The sequence below is a fragment of the Ovis canadensis genome, chromosome 6 (genome assembly GCF_042477335.2).
Source record: "Ovis canadensis isolate MfBH-ARS-UI-01 breed Bighorn chromosome 6, ARS-UI_OviCan_v2, whole genome shotgun sequence".
Lineage (NCBI taxonomy): Eukaryota > Metazoa > Chordata > Mammalia > Artiodactyla > Bovidae > Ovis > Ovis canadensis.
The window spans coordinates 31804830-31821062 of NC_091250.1; the positions used below are offsets into that span (position 1 = coordinate 31804830).

At 44.0% G+C, this 16233-nt stretch overlaps 1 protein-coding gene across 2 annotated transcripts in view; it reads right to left on the reverse strand.

Moving 5' to 3' along the window:
- MCUB (mitochondrial calcium uniporter dominant negative subunit beta) overlaps positions 1–12445 on the reverse strand; it is a 100730-nt gene extending 88285 nt beyond the window's left edge. The window contains exon 1 of one of the 2 annotated variants that reach the window (XM_069593538.1): positions 11659–12445. In XM_069593538.1, the coding sequence (XP_069449639.1) occupies positions 11659–11754 (96 nt within the window). In that variant the 5' untranslated portion in view covers positions 11755–12445. The remainder of the gene's footprint in view (positions 1–11658) is intronic. The other variant, XM_069593539.1, reaches the window with a different exon arrangement.
- Positions 12446–16233: the final 3788 nt, after the last annotated feature.

Sequence of the window (16233 nt, forward strand, 5' to 3'; positions counted from 1 at the left end):
ACTGGACAAGATAAGGCACAAGCTAAGCTGTTGTAACAAAGAGACCAAAAGGCACATGGGGCTCCAGAACTGTTTCCTTTTCTGGTAGGTAGGCAGTGGAGGGTAAGGGGACATCAATGCCTTCCAGGGATCTAGGTTCCTGCTATCTAGTTGTTCCACCATCACCTAGAGGGTTATGTGCCTCCACAGGGTCGAGCCGGCCCATCCCTTCCACATCTTCATTCCAGCCCAAGGGAGGGAGAAAAACGTAGAAGACAGAACAGAAATCAGTTTCCTAATTAAGGATGTGGACCAGAAATTACACATTTATGCCATGTGGGCTATCCAGAACTTAGTCATGTGCTGGCTGCAAAGAAGGCTGAAGAACATAGCATTTCAGAATGGTCCAATACACTGAAGCCAGAGTGCCAAGACTAGTGATGCCAGAGGAAGCAGGCTAGGAACTCGGAGGATTTCATCCGTTTTTCCAACATACTCCATCCCCAATCCAAGTTTTTAGTGCAGTGTTCCCCAAATTGGGTCCTAAAGACCACTCTTCTGAGAGAAGCCATTAGGAACGCTGTGGAGTAACAGAGGGCTGTGATCAACTTCCTTCCCACTCTCAGATCATTCCGAAGCCCAACAGCAAAGGTGTGTAGTGAAGGAACACGTCTAACTTGGTCTTCATATGGCTTAGCCCAGAATTCTTCAGACTTAAAAGAGCAGGCAATTTGTTTCTTCTATATTATCTATTAACACCCTAGGAATCAATGTCCAACTACAGGATATCAATTTGTGATACAGCTTAATTTAGTAAACATAATTTCTACATGACATCTAAAACTCTAACCCAAGTCAAATCAAGGACCATGCTTCACAGAGAAAGCTCCCTGCCACCTGATCAGAGGGCCTACTAGACCCCCAGTTCCTCCGAGAGTCCAACTCTCTGTGCTTATACCCTTTCTTCCTACTCTAGATGTGTCTGCTAACCTCTTCCTCACCCCCTGCTCTCAGAGTTTAGTTGAAATCTCACCTCTTTTCATCTCTTCAATTTCTAATGCTGTTTCTTCTCTGAATTCTTCCAGTATTTATTGTCGCTATTTGACTCTTGTAAGCCAAATGGTGAATAAGCATGTATCTCTTTTATGTATAGGTACGTTGTCTTCCATATAATTTTCAAGGATCTTTTCTGCAAGCTTTCAGACCTAGCACGAACCACAACTCCCATTTTATAATGGATTTTAAGGGGATTATCATTTTAAATTACTGAAGTTTTAATGATTAAGTTTTTAGTGCTGATGTGTTCAGTTGTGGCTGACTCTTTGTGACCCCATGGACTGTAGCCCTCCAGGTTCCTCTGTCCATGGAATTTTCCAGGCAAGAATACTAGAGTGGGTTGCCATTTTCTTCTCCAAAGCTTTTAGTACCAACAATAATAATTTTGGGCAATCACAAAATAGCACATCACAAAACAAAAACCAATATGATTTAATGCGCTGAGAATTCCATTTATGAACATCTCATCAGTAGAGAAAAGCACTGCCTTCCCCAATGTAAGGGATCACCCAAAATCACCACCACGCTTACAGAACAGCCAAGAAAACACACGCCAGGCTATCCTGACAAAATTTATGTTTCGTTAAAGCCTGTTGACTTATGTCCTTTAAAAAGCCTGACATGAAAGCATATCTGAAAAAAACAATGAACCAAAATCTACTTGAAAACCACAGCTTTAATATAAATATGATATATGAAGATTATTTTGATTAACCTTAAAACAATCTTCAACATTCAAGGGTAAAATCACAAGAGGTAGATAAGAACACTTTAGGTTTCTCCCTGCCTGGAGTCAGTGGGGAAGAGGAAATTGAGAAGTTCAGATCTGAAGAGAATGCACCATGAAGGTAACCTATATAATATTTAGTTCTTTATCATTCAGCCCTTCATTCCTCTACCCAATAAGCATTTATTATGTACCTACTGTGACAGGGCAGAAGCCAGAGGTAAGGAGAAACAGTTCTGACCATAAAGGGCTGAGAGAATCCACACGAATCATACGAACCCAACTAATGCTAATACAGGTTAGAGTGAAGTCTCTTCATACTGTTCATGGGGTTCTCAAGGCAAGAACACTGAAGTGGTTTGCCACTCCCTTCTCCAGTACGGCAGGTACCGTGGGAGCGAAAAGAAAGTGTAATTAATTCTGCTGGCAGAGACCTACAGAGACTGCATAAAGACTGGGGTAGGGTGGGTGGGTACTGGAACTCAGCCTTGGAGGATGAGACTTCAAAAAGATGAAAGGGAGAGTGATCGGGGGCAACGTTGCCAGAGGAACGTCATAAAGGCCACAGGGACAAGCGACAAGAAGAGGTATGAGTCCCTTGTGGCTGATGTGGGCCTCGCAGAGCATGCAGTAGAAACCGGGACCGGAGAGATGAAACATGATTTCTGGGTCAACTGTAGCTTATGTACAAAGCTTGCTTACCTAACAAGCTAACAGCAAACCCACAAAAGCGTATTTACAAGGTCAAAATAAACCATACATTCGCCTGAAAAAATGAAAACTGCTACGTGGTGCATTCTCTGAAACAGTCCCAAAGCAGAGTTACAGAACTGAGTCATCAGACTATAAAACGCCACAACAAACATCCTCGAGCAAGGGCTTAGACAGCCAGCACTGCGCTGTTCTGTTTGCACACATTTTCTAAAACAAAATTTCAGGTTTATGGTCACATTACTGTCAGTCTCTCTAATAAAAACGCACACTCGTATTTCAGCTACATTACTGGCTGAAAAAGCAGTTTTTCATCGACAGCTTTTAAAAATCCCCTCTTCAAATATCCCATTCATCTACTAGTGTTCAAGCTGGATTTCAAAAAAGCAGAGGAGCCAGAGATCAAATTGCCAACATCCACCGGATTATTGAAAAAGCAAGAGAGTTCCAGAAAAACATTTACTTCTGCTTTATTGACTATGCCAAAGCCTTTGACTATGTGGATCAAAACAAACTATAGAAAATTCTTAAGGAGATGAGAATACCAGACCACCTTACTTGCCTCCTGAGAAACCTGTATGCAGGTCAGGAAGCAACAGTTAGAACTGGACATGGAACAACAGACTGGTTCCAAATCAGGAAAGGAGTACGTCAAGGCTGTATACTGTCACCCTGCTTGTGTAACTTATATGTAGAGCACATCATGAGAAATGCTGGGCTGAATGAAGCACAAGCTGGAATCAAGACTGCTGGGAAAAGTATCAATAACCTCAGATACACAGATGATTGCAGATTTTCTGCAGATTCCCTCAAGGCAGAAAGCGAAGAAGAACTAAAGAGCCTCTTGATGAAAGTGAAAGAGAGTGAAAAAGTTAGCTTAAAACTCAACATTCAGAAAACTAAGATCGTGGCATCTGGTCCCATCACTTCATGGGAAATAGATGAGGAAACAGTGAAAACAGGGGCTGTCTTTATTTTGGGGGGCTCCAAAATCACTGCAGATGGTGACTGCAGCCATGAAATTAAAAGACGCTTACTCCTTGGAAGAAAAGTTATGACCAACCTAGACAGCATATACAAAAGCAGAGACATTACTTTGCCAACAAAGTTCCATCTAATCAAAGCTATGGTTTTTCCAGTAGTCAAGTATGGATGTGAGAGTTGGACTATAAAGAAAGCTGAGTGCCAAAGAAGTGATGCTTTTGAACTGTGGTGCTGGAGAAGACTCATGAGAGTCCCTTGGACTACAAGGAGATACAACCAGTCCATCCCAAGGAAAATCAGTCCTGAATATTCACTGGAAGGACTGATGCTAAAGCTGAAACTCCAATACTTTGGCCATCTCATTTGAAGAGTTGACTCATTGGAAAAGACTCTGATGCTGGGAGGGATTCGGGGCAGGAGAAGGGGACGACAGAGGATGAGATGGTTGGATGGCATCACCGACTCAATGGACATGAATCTGAGTAAACTCCAGGAGTTGGTGATGGACAGGGAGGCCTGGCGTGTTGCAGTCCATAGGGCTGCAAAGAGTCAGACATGACTAAGCAACTGAACTGAGCTACTAGTGAAACTCATACCAAAACAAACAAAATATTTGACACAAAGAGACAGCCACACATGAACACACACACACACACAAATAAATACACAGTTAGAAAAATAACAAGGATTTGTCAAGAAAATTTGTAACTTCTTTCCTCCAATCAGGCTTAGGGCATTTACTTTTACTGTCATGCCTAAGGGCTTTAAGATTAGTGAATTCATCCTTCAGTCTCAGAAATGTAATTTAAGCAGCACATTCAGTATAAAAACACTCCTACAACAACAAAATAACTGAGAGTTCCCAGTGGAGTTAAATATACTAAAATTACCACCTGTGTACACAGCAGTTTTATAAACCAAATCATCTTACTCAATCAGGTAATAAGAACCTTGGGTAGAAGCCAGACTCATGGTGTGACCCTGGTCAATCTTGAAGACTTTTTCCACCCTTAAGTTTGCAACAATAAAACTGTGCATCTATCAGTTTCTTGGTATGAGGTTCAATGTTTCATGTCACTTCTTGATTCTGCACACAGGCTATCGCAATTTCAACTCTTGCTCCATTTCTTGCCTCTCTTTCCACTGTTCCCTATTTCCTGCCCTCACATCTATTCAGGGAAGTCTCTTCAATGGACTCTGTTGACAGTGCAGGTTTCACACATCACTTCTCATCAGCATCGAGCCGATGAATCCTAGATAGAGCTCTAACTGTCCCCCCAAAAGCGGCTGAACAAATGCCTGGACTGCACGCTTTCTGTTCCTGCAAACTAAGGTAAAAACGGTATAAAATCAAATGGCAACATTTATAAGTTAAATAGGAAACTCAGAATAAAGAGTTGACCCAAACTCTATTTTTCATCCAGGTGAGGCTAGTGGAGGTAAGGAGGAGCTAGGAAGATTTAGGACAGGTAAGGGTAGTAAGAAGCAAAAAGGTGAGACGAGCGTCAACAACCTCAGTACCATTGCCTTTAAGAGACAATCACACTTGTCAATTATATTTCAAAACAAAAAAGAGAACCATGGCATCGAAAGTAGATCCTTAAGGCAACTCAGTACAATACAATCCATATGTGCGGTGCACGTTCTATGGGTGAAGCACCAAGGGGACTGCACAGCAGACTGACCTGCCACGCTTCTGTCATAAACGTGCTGTGCTTAGTCGCTCAGTCAGGTGTGACTCTTTGCGACCCTTTGGACTGTAGCCCACCAGGCTTCTCTGTCCATGGGATCTCCCAGGCAAGAATACTGGAGTGGGTTGCCATTTTCTCCCCCAGGGGATCTTCCCATCCTAGGGATCAAACCTGTGGGATCAAATCCAGGGATTGTCTACGTCTCCTGCAATGCAGGTGGATTCTTTATCCACTGAGCCATTAGGAAAGCCTTTGAACATACTTGTTTAAAACACCAAAGAGCTGATTTTTTTAATTTGATAAAGCCTTCTTTATGTACCACTTTTCCCCCATTAAACTATAATTACAGAAAAATGGGTGAAGATATGAAAGGAGGGAAAAATGAAGGCAGAGATGATGAAACCTCTCCGAGTATAGTAAATGAGCATGGTAAATACATAAAAGGCACGTCATAAGATCTTTCCCATCTGTTAGAAGGTGGATTGAAAATCTGACTCAAGGCTTTCTGGCAGCCAAAGCATAGAGTGAACACCCCTGGCTGTATACTTCACTGTCTGCATAATAAACCCCAAATCAGCTCAAGGGAAACCCAATTCTAAGACTAAGACTAGACAGTAGTATCTTCCATAGGTCCTTGGAAAAGGCACCTCTTAACTGACCCCCACACTTTACAGTTCTGTTTCTTAAAAGGCATGCCAGTGAAGAAAGTTCAGTAAAACATCTGGGTGCTGGATCCCACACCATGCAGTCTAAACACATAGCTCAGAAAAAAAGAGCTGGCATTTGTTTTAAAAACCAGGAAAATTAATACCATGGCAAGTTAAATGGGATCAAAAATCAGATACTTCTCGAATACAGCTCAGATAATGCTATTTTATTATTAATATCTACTGGTTTATAGCCTGTAGGTTAGGCCAAGATGTCTATTATATAATGGTTTTAGGGTTCTAAAGCTAGATTGTCTTGAAAAACAACATTTCACAGATGAAATCACTAGCAATGACAATTAAGTATTAGAACACGACAAATCATAATTCCTAATACTATTATGCCATGCTCACCCCATGTCAAATAAATTCCAGTTTCTTTTTAAAGGGGAAAACAGTTATTAAAATCATTAGTTAAAACTGCCACTTTACTGACTGCCTAAGATCATAAAAGAGGATTTTCAACCACTACGACATTCTGACACTGACAATATTTTATTCAACAGTGTATTTACAACCCGTGGTAAAAATAATAAAATGGCAATTTGAGAGATGAAAAAGGCTTTTGAGACCACTCAGACAAATCTTGTTTTGAAAAGGGAGTGAAACAGGCTCAAGTAGGCTGAATGACTTGGCTAAGGTCAGGAGCTAAGTGGCAGCAGGGCCGGGTTGACCGTCAAACGTTCCAATTGCTTAACACCAACGAAATTAGCTGCTCATTTTTATTCTATGAAGTAAACACATTTCGTTGACACAGCTACTGATCAACCAATATTTAGCCTCTGGTTTTCTACTGCAGTTTCATAAGGACTGCATTCAACAAACATTGAATATTTATCTGTCAAGCTACAAATTGATTTTCCAACTTAGAACTTGCTGTAAAACAGAATCCTGTTAATTTGCAATAAATAGCAAAATACAAAAATTAAAAAAAAAAAACAGCACTAATACCTAAGTGCTGGGAAAGTAGCAATGTTTAACATTTAACAGACAAATTGGTCTAGAATTACTTTGAAACCAAAGCATCCATGTCTTTTCCACACTGTAAGTACAATCACCAGGAGACAGCTCTGAAATCAGGATTAAAGACTATAGCTTGCCAGTTACAAACACATGACAGAGAATCATAGGAAAGTATCAAACAAGAATGACATGTTTATTAAAGATGAAAACAACTTCTAAATTGACATTTGGTGGTGGCATTAAAGGCTTCCCTGGTGCCTCAGATGGTAAAGAATCTGCCCGCAGACCAGGGTTTGATCCCGGGATCGGGAAGATTCCCTGGAGAAGGGAATGGCTACCCACTCCAGTATTCTTGCCTTGAGAATTCCATGGACAGAGGAGCCTAGTAGGCTACAGTCCATGGGGTCTACAAAGAGCTGGACACAACTGAGTTGGAACGTGTTTATGCTTTGTTTCTAGGGGTTAGGGGAAAAAAAAAAAAAAAAAAAGCCCAGGCAATACTTGACTTCTCTGCAAAGTACACTTGATTTTTTAAAATTTTAAAACGTAGCTTCTGTAGAGACCCACATACAGTGCCAGTGGCTTGAAATCACATCAGGGACTCTCTTCAGCTAAGTAGCAGAAGACCCAAATTAAGGAAGGAACAATAAGCCAGGCGCTTTCTGTTCAGTGATTAATTCATCAGGCAGCATGATCGCTCGAAGCTGTGTCCTCCAGAACAGGAAGGCCAGCGGGAGCTGTGGACTGTCCCGACAACCACTCAGCCACAGCGCAGGAGACAAGCAGAGGTGTGGGAGCCCCTCCCACTCCCCCCAACCCCTGAACATGACTGCAGATGCTAGGCTATGCCCAGCCAAAGGCAACACAGCGTGCTCTGCTCTCATGCCTCAGACTAAATGTGTCCTTTAAAAAGCAATTCAGCTATACTAAACATACTCATGTTGACAAACTTTCTTTCTACCCGCCAAATACTCGCAATTACTCACCTACCATGTGAAACATATACACTGTCTATTTCTCAAAATCACCAAATGCTCCTGTAAGGCATTCATACTTTCAGAAAAGGCCAAATATAATCAGGAATGCTTACTTGAGATACTATTAATGACAAGTCCTTGCAAGCTAGGATTTTGTGAGCTGTCAGGTCACATACATCACTTTTTTTTTTTTCCTGCTGCTTTCAGAGGCTCTAGGGATCTGAATGTTTACAACAAGACATAAAGAGAAATAATGCTTGTCTTTAGTCACAGGACTTTTCATATCAAATGGGGCAATCACAAAACAGTGAGATCTTAGAATGGAAGATGTCCTTCACAATCAGTTAATTTGATTTACAGAAAATGGTTTAGTAGCCCTAACTAAAACTCCAAGGCAGCCAGGATATTTCTGTCAGTTCTTTTATGGTACAATTTCAAAGAGCATATAAAGAAGTACACTTGAAACTTCTCTTTAACTCTTTGGGGGTCTTGAATTAGACAAGTAAAACAATGGAAGAATTTCCACTTCTGAAGTTCAGCAAATTGACTCAACAGCACAGTGAAGACTTAAAAATCTGCAGATTAGAAACAGTCAAACATAAGGCTTCTTCAGATGATTACATAGAAGCAAAGTGCTAACCAGAGTTCTCCTATCATTAAGCCAAGTAAGTCCCACGGTATCATTTTCGACCTCTTTAAAAGGGCACATAATTCCTGCTGGGGCATGCAATGGCGCTCCTAGGATAGCATCAGCTGGGAAACAAGGAGAAAAACAGCTTAGAGTCGACAATCTGAGAAAGAGCAGCCAGTCTGAGGACCCATAAACTTTCTACTCAAAATGTTAAATGGATTTAACAGAAAACTGACTCAAGTCATTTAAATCTAAATGGTTTATAGTGAAGGGGGGCGGTCCTTGTATTGGGTTGCTTTACTATTTGGTACATTTTTTACTGTAAAGTACAACATTTATCAGTTCAGTTCAGTTGCTCAGTTGTGTCCAACTCTTTGTTATCCCATGAATCACAGCACACCAGGCCTCCCTGTCCATCACCAACTCCCAAAGTTCACTCAAACTCATATCCATCGAGTTGGTGATGCCATCCAGCCATCTCATCCTCTGTCGTCCCCTTCTCCTCCTGCCCCCAATCCCTCCCAGCATCAGAGTCTTTCCAGTGAGTCAACTCTTGGCATGAGGTGGCCAAAGTATTGGAGTTTCAGCTTCAGCATCAGTCCTTCCAATGAACACCAAGGACTGATCTTCTTTAGGATGGACTAGCTGGATCTCCTTGCAGTCCAAGGGACTCTCATGAGTCTTCTCCAACACCACACTTCAAAAGCATCACTGCTTTGGCACTCAGCTTTCTTTATCGTCCAGCTCTCACATCCATACTTGACTACTGGAAAAACCATAGCTTTGATTAGATGGAACTTTATTGGCAAAGTAATGTCTCTGCTTTTGTATATGCTGTCTAGGTTGATCATAACTTTTCTTCCAAGGAGTAAGTGTCTTTTAATTTCATGGCTGTAGCACCATCTGCAGTGATTTTGGAGCCCCCAAAAATAAAGTCTGACACTGTTTCCACTGTTTCCCCATCTATTTCCCATGGAGTGATGGGACCAGATGCCATGATCTTCGTTTTCTGAATGTTGAGCTTTAAGCCAACTTTTACACTCTCCTCTTTCACTTTCATCAAGAGGCTTTTGAGTTCCTCTTCACTTTCTACCATAAGGGTGGTGCCATCTGCATATCTGAGGTTATTGGTATTTCTCCCGGCAATCTTGATTCCAGCTTGTGCTTCTTCCAGCCCAGCGTTTCTCATGATGTATTCTGCATACAAGTTAAATAAGCAAGGTGACAATATACAGCCTTGACGTACTCCTTTTCCTATTTGGAACCAGTCTGTTGTTCCACAACATTTATCAGTTCAGTTTAGTTCAGTTGCTCAGTCGTGTCCGACTCTGTGACCCCATGAATCGCAGCAAGCCAGGCCTCCCTGTCTATCACCAACTCCCAGAGTTCACTCAGATTCAAGTCCATCGAGTCAGTGATGCCATCCAGCCATCTCATCCTCTGTCGTCCACTTCGCCTCCTGCCCCCAATCCCTCCTAGCATCAGAGTCTTTTCCAATGAGTCAACTCTTCGCATGAGGGGGCCAAAGTACTGGAGTTTCAGCCTCAGCATCATTCCTTCCAAAGAAATCCCAGGGCTGATCTCCTTCAGAATGGACTGGTTGGATCTCCTTGCAGTCCAAAGGACTCTCAAGAGTCTTCTCCAACACCACACTTCAAAAGCATCAATTCTTCGGTGCTCAGCCTTCCTCACAGTCCAACTCTCACATCCATACTTGACTACTGGAAAAACCATAGCCTTGACTAGACAGACATTAGTAGGCAAAGTAACGTCTCTGCTTTTCAATATGCTCTCTAGGTTGGTCATAACTTTTCTTCCAAGGAGTAAGCGTCTTTTAATTTCATGGCTGCAGTCACCATCTGCAGTGATTTTGGAGCCCAAAAAAATAAAGTCTGACACTGTTTCCACTGTTTCCCCATCTATTTCCCATGAAGTGATGGGACCAGATGCCATGATCTTTGTTTTCTGAATGTTGAGCTTTAAGCCACCTTTTTCATTCTCCTCTTTCACTTTCATCAAGAGGCTTGCAAACACAACATTTATACTAAGACACAAATTTCACAAAATGAAAAAAAAAAGCCTCTCTCCAATTAAGTCTACCATTTCACATCTTTGCCCCTTTCCTAGTTATAAGGAACAAAATGTCCTTCCTCATTCTGTTTCAAACTTTCAGGGAAGGTATTTAAAAATGCATTTAAAGATTTTTCCCCATCATTCCAAGCCCTGAGAGACTTGGAGAGGAAAAGAAAAAAGAAAAAACTGAACAGAAGTGAAAGTGACAAGAAAATGGTAACGACATCACTTTCCGCTTTTCTTTTACAGTGCACAACTGAAGCGGAAAAACACATCTTTTTCTCCTTAACAATCTGAAACTGATTTATGAGGTGGGGAGGCGGGGCTAGGAACTCAAACTCAAACCACGAGCTCCCCAACCGCACATACCTGGAAGGCTCGATTTAAAAACTGTCTTTCCTCATCAGGCTCGGAGTTCGGGCACCTGAGCTCCTGTCCGGCTCCGCGGCAATCCCAGTTACTACCAGCAACTGTCTCCCCGTCTTCCTTGCCTCTTTTAGGGCACGTCCACTCCCCCCTCCTCCTCCATGAGACGGTTCCACACAAACCACATACAGCCGTGTCAGGCCAACTGTTACTCACCAGCACACACTCATGATTCACCCGTCTCTCGAGTCTCGGAACAAAACGCGAGTTTTTCTTCCCTCTTCGAAAGGGAGGTGCTGCTGGTTTTCAGGATGGACATTTCGCTTTCCTACCACAGTGCTCTCTCGGGGCAGCACTCCAGCTCGCCTTACCGTTTCCTTAGCCCCCTTCGGCACCGATGATCGAGCCGACAGCAGAACGGCTCTGAAAACTTACTCCAGACAGCAGTCTGGACGCGGACAAACTGCCTCCCGGGGTACTTGTGCTGCCCCCAGCCCTGGGCCGCAGCCTCGCGGTCCCTGCACCCCAGCTTAACCGAGGTGATGCGCCGGCGCACGTCCCCGCCGCCCTGGGCTCCCGGGGGTGACCCCGGTGGCGGACTCCCGGCCCGCGTCCGCAGCCCGGGCGACCACTCGCCGGCGGGTCCACTCGCCGGCGGGTCCTCCCGCGCGCGGAGCTGGGCGAACGGGCCAGCGAAACGCAAGGCATGTCCCTCCGCCGGGCTTTCGCGCCCGCCGAAGTTGCCCCACGCAAAGTTTTCCGGTCGCCTCCCTCGCCCCGGGCTCGGGCTTACCTGGGGCATCGGCAGCCGCGGGTGCGCCCGGCCTTGGGTTCCGGGGGTCGGCAGCAGCCGCGCGCGCCAGGGCCAGGGGCCCCTCCGGAGCATCATCCCGCCGGGCGCTGCGCTCCCGCTCCAGTCAACCGGCCATCACCGGCGCCTCGCCGCTGGGAGCCGGCGTTCTCCGTCGGCGCAGCCTCGCCGAGCCCCCGCCTCCTGGCGCCGCGCAGCGCGGGGAGGGCTGACGGGAGGGTGTGTCCGTCTCCCCTCGGCTCGTCTTCGCGCGCACCCCGGCGCGAGGCTGTTTTCTCTCCTCCGACCAAAATTTGAAAAGCGGGTGAGGGCGGGGTGGAAATAAAGCGCGAGGGAGCCGCCCTCCGCATCTCGGGTTTCGAGGGGCAGCGCGGGTGCTCGGCCGGCCTCCTTGCCGCGGAAGACCTTTCTGGAATGAAGGCGGCCGGCCCCCTTGCACCTTGCGGGCTGATTTCAAAACTCGCGAGTAAATCTGGGTCCTCGGTGCCCTAGGGGCCGTCTGCTCCGTTGCAGCCCGCGGGGCGGGGAGGCATGGGGTGAGAGGAGAAGAGCCATGGCCATCTGGGGAGAGGCGGGGGCTCTCTGGAAGTTTCCCTCGTGGACTGAGCAGAGAGGAGGGAGAGAAGCGGGTCCACCGAGGCGCCACCTCTCAGTTGGCTTACGGCGTTGGGCTGTGGTCGTCCCAGGCCCCAGAGGTTTGCGGTTCACTAAAACGGTGACCCACCCAGAGCTCTTTGGGACAGTCTTTCCCATAGCCCAGGTGGCTTCTTCTTTGAAAAGCACGGGTTTAACTGAATGAGGTGAAAGTTCTTAGTCTTCCCCGTGATTGGCAGATTTCATGTTTGACTTGGAAACATTTTGTTTGTGAAAACAAACCCAAAGCATCTAAAAGGAGTCCAGTCCAACTTTCACATAGATTCCTTACAACGCAGTTGCTAGACAAAACACAGGATGCCCAGTTAAATATGATTCTCAGATAAACAACATAATTTTTTTTTAGTATAGTGAAATTCGCTCAGTGGTGTCCGACTCTCTGCGACCCCATGGACTATACACTCCATGCAATTCTCCACGCCAGTATAATGGACTGGGTAGCCTTTTCCTTCTCTAGGGGCTCTTCCAACCCAGGGGTCAAACCCAGGTCTCCTGCATTGCAGGCAGATTCTTTACCAGCTGAGCCACAGGGAAGCCCAGGAATACTGGAGTGGGTAGTCTATCCCTTCTCTAGCGGATCTTCCCGACCCAGGAATCAAATCCGGGTTTCCTGCATTGCAGGCGGATTCTTTACCAATGGAGCTATCAGGAAGCCCTTTAGTATAAGTATGGCCCAAATAGAAGGCGATGGCACCCCACTCCAGTACTCTTGCCTTGAAAATCCCATGGATGGAGGAGCCTGGTAGGCTGCAGTCCATGGGGTCGCGAAGAGTCGGACACGACTGAGCCACTTCACTTTCACTTTTCACTCTCATGCATTGGAGAAGGAAATGGCAACCCACTCGTGTTCTTGCCTGGAGAATCCCAGGGACAGGGAGCCTGGTGGGCTGCCGTCTATGGGCTCGCACAGAGTCAGACATGACTGAAGCGACTTAGCAGCAGCAGCATGGCCCAAATATTGCATGGGTCACACATTCTTTTTTCCAAGAATATTTGGGACATACTTATACTAAATTATTTATTACTTAACTGTAATTCAGATTTAACTGGGCATGCCTCATTTTTATTTGCTAAATCTGCAAGAGGCTTGAGTTAATGAATTAATTGGCAAACAATGCAACAAGTCGCAAATCTCACCTGATGACTATCTCCTTTCATTATTGAAAAAAATGTAAGTTTCTATGATAGCAAAAACTGTGTCATCAGTTAAGGTTTATTCATATGTGTTAATGAGCATCTGCATTTCAAAATACCATGCTTTTCACTGAGAGTGACACATTAAACAATAAGCCCGCATGGGAAGTAATTTACTTAGTACCTGAGTCCTAGAAGGAAATTTGCTAGTATTTGCTAGTACTCCCAATGAGACCAACCTAGATAGCATATTCAAAAGCAGAGACATTACTTTGCCGACTAAAGTCCGTCTAGTCGAGGCTATGGTTTTTCCTGTGGTCATGTATGGATGTGAGAGTTGAACTGTGAAGAAGGCTGAGCGCTGAAGAATTGATGCTTTTGAACTGTGGTGTTGTAGAAGACTCTTGCGAACCCCTTGGACTGCAAGGAGATCCAACCAGTCTATTCTAAAGGAGATCAGCCCTGGGATTTCTTTGGAAGGAATGATGCTAAGGCTGAAGCTCCAGTACTTTGGCCCCCTCATGCGAAGAGTTGACTCATTGGAAAAGACTGATGCTGGGAGGGATTGGGGGCAGGAGGAGAAGGGGACAACCGAGGATGAGATGGCTGGATGGCATCACTGACTCAAAGGACTTGAATCTGAGTGAACTCTGGGAGTTGGTGATGGACAGGGAGGCCTGGCATGCTGCGATTCATGGGGTCGCAAAGAGTCGGACACAACTGAGCGACTGAACTGAACTGAACTGTGAATAATGTTGTAATAAACAAGTAAGTGCAGATATGTTTTTGAGATACTTATTTCATTTCTTTTGGATATTTATCTACTAATGGGATTGCTGGATCTGTGGTAATTCTATTTTAATTTTTTGAGGAAACTCGTACTGATTTCTATAATGGCTGTACCAATTTACACTCCCACCAGCAGTGTACAAGGGTTCCCTTTTCTTCAGTAGCCTAGATATGGAAAGAATTCAAGGAGTCCAAGGGATGACCGGACAAAGAAAATTATATATAGATGACATACATATGTTCATAATGGGCTATTAGTCACCTATAAAATAGAAGGAAATTCTGCCATATGGACAATATAGATAAACAGAGAGAACATTATGCTAAATGAAATGTCAGAGACAAATACTATATGATCTCATTAATATACGGAATCTAAAAAGGTTTAATCCACAGAACCAGAGTAGAACAGTAGTTTCCAGGGACTGGGAGATGGGGAAAATGGGGAGATGTTGGTCAGGAGTTACTTTCAGTTATAATATGAATAAGTTCTGATCTAATGTACAGTGTGGTGACTATAGTTAGTAGTACTTGAAATTTTGCTAAGAGTAGTTCTTAACTGGACTAACCACACCAAAAAAAAGTAACTTTATGAAGTAATGAATGTGTTAATCAATTTGATTGTGGTTATTATTCACAATGTATACAGATATCAAATCTTTACTTTGTTCAAGTTAAATATATACACTTTTTATTTGTCAGTTAATTATACCTCAGTAGAGCTGGGGATGGGGAGGGAAAAAAAAGAATTTTATTGGGAGGGAAATGGAGAAGAGGAGAAAACGTTCATTTTGAGCACAGACTGCTCAAATCTCTGCTATATCACTGTAATACTCTTCTACAGGTTTTTGGGGGCTACATTCCCTTCAGTTGCCTTTTTATGGGACAACAATTTTGTAATATTCTCTCTGGAGCAAATAGAAAAGATAATTGTCTTCTTTCTAGCACATTAATTTGTTTTTACATATCATTAATAGTTTAGAAAAGTCTTGAAGTATTACAATTCACTATTGGTAGTGTCATGAAAATTGTTATGATTGTTCTTAAATTTGGAAAAGTTTCTATCCAGTGTTTTTCACACCTGAGCTGTTAACAGTTGGAAGCATAGTTCACAGACTAGCTTCTGAGTCCATTGATTCCAAGCATCATTTCTTTTTTACTAGCCACATACACTGGTCATTTGGCACTGCAGGGAACATTCATAATTCAATGCAATCTCTGGTCCTGCACTTTTGTCACAACAGTAGGGGATAGTATTCTTGGAAGTCATTCCTACAAAGGTGTGGCTAATGATATTTAATAATATTTGGAAATGATGGTGAGCCACATACAATTATCCCACTAAACCAAAACTAAATGTATTTTCAACTGTTTTCGTTGGATTTTGAAAATGGCCATGGCCACTCAGCTACCTGACACAAGGGAACATAAAACAGAAGGGTGATTGGATAGGAAAGTGACAGTGGTCTTAACTGATTCCAGTTAAAATATTTTAGATATTAAGAAACATATCACCAAGTGAATGCATCACTAGGGCTTGCCCCCCACAGGGGACTTGGGAAGGGATTATGCAAGTGAAGACCCCTGAAGTTTAAGCTAAATCAAGTTTGCTGACACCTAAAGTCCTCAAAAGGGGATCCCCTGGTGGCTCAGTGGCAAAGAAATCCACCTGCAATGCAGGAGACGCAAGGGACGTGGGTTCAATCCCTGGGTCAAGAAGATCCCCTGGAAAAGGCAATGGCTACCCACTCTAATATTCTTGCCTGGAGAATTCCATGGACAGAGGAGCTTGGCAGGCTACTGTCCGTGGGGTCGCAAAGAGTCGGACGTGACTGAGCGACTAACTTTTAAGTCCTCAAAACATGCTATTACTCCAAACCATTCCATAGCACTTAGCGCCTGTATATAACTATGAGTTAACTCTCCAGCTAGATTAGAAATGCCGGGGGCAGGTGCTGCGTCAGAGTGCCTAGCACAAGA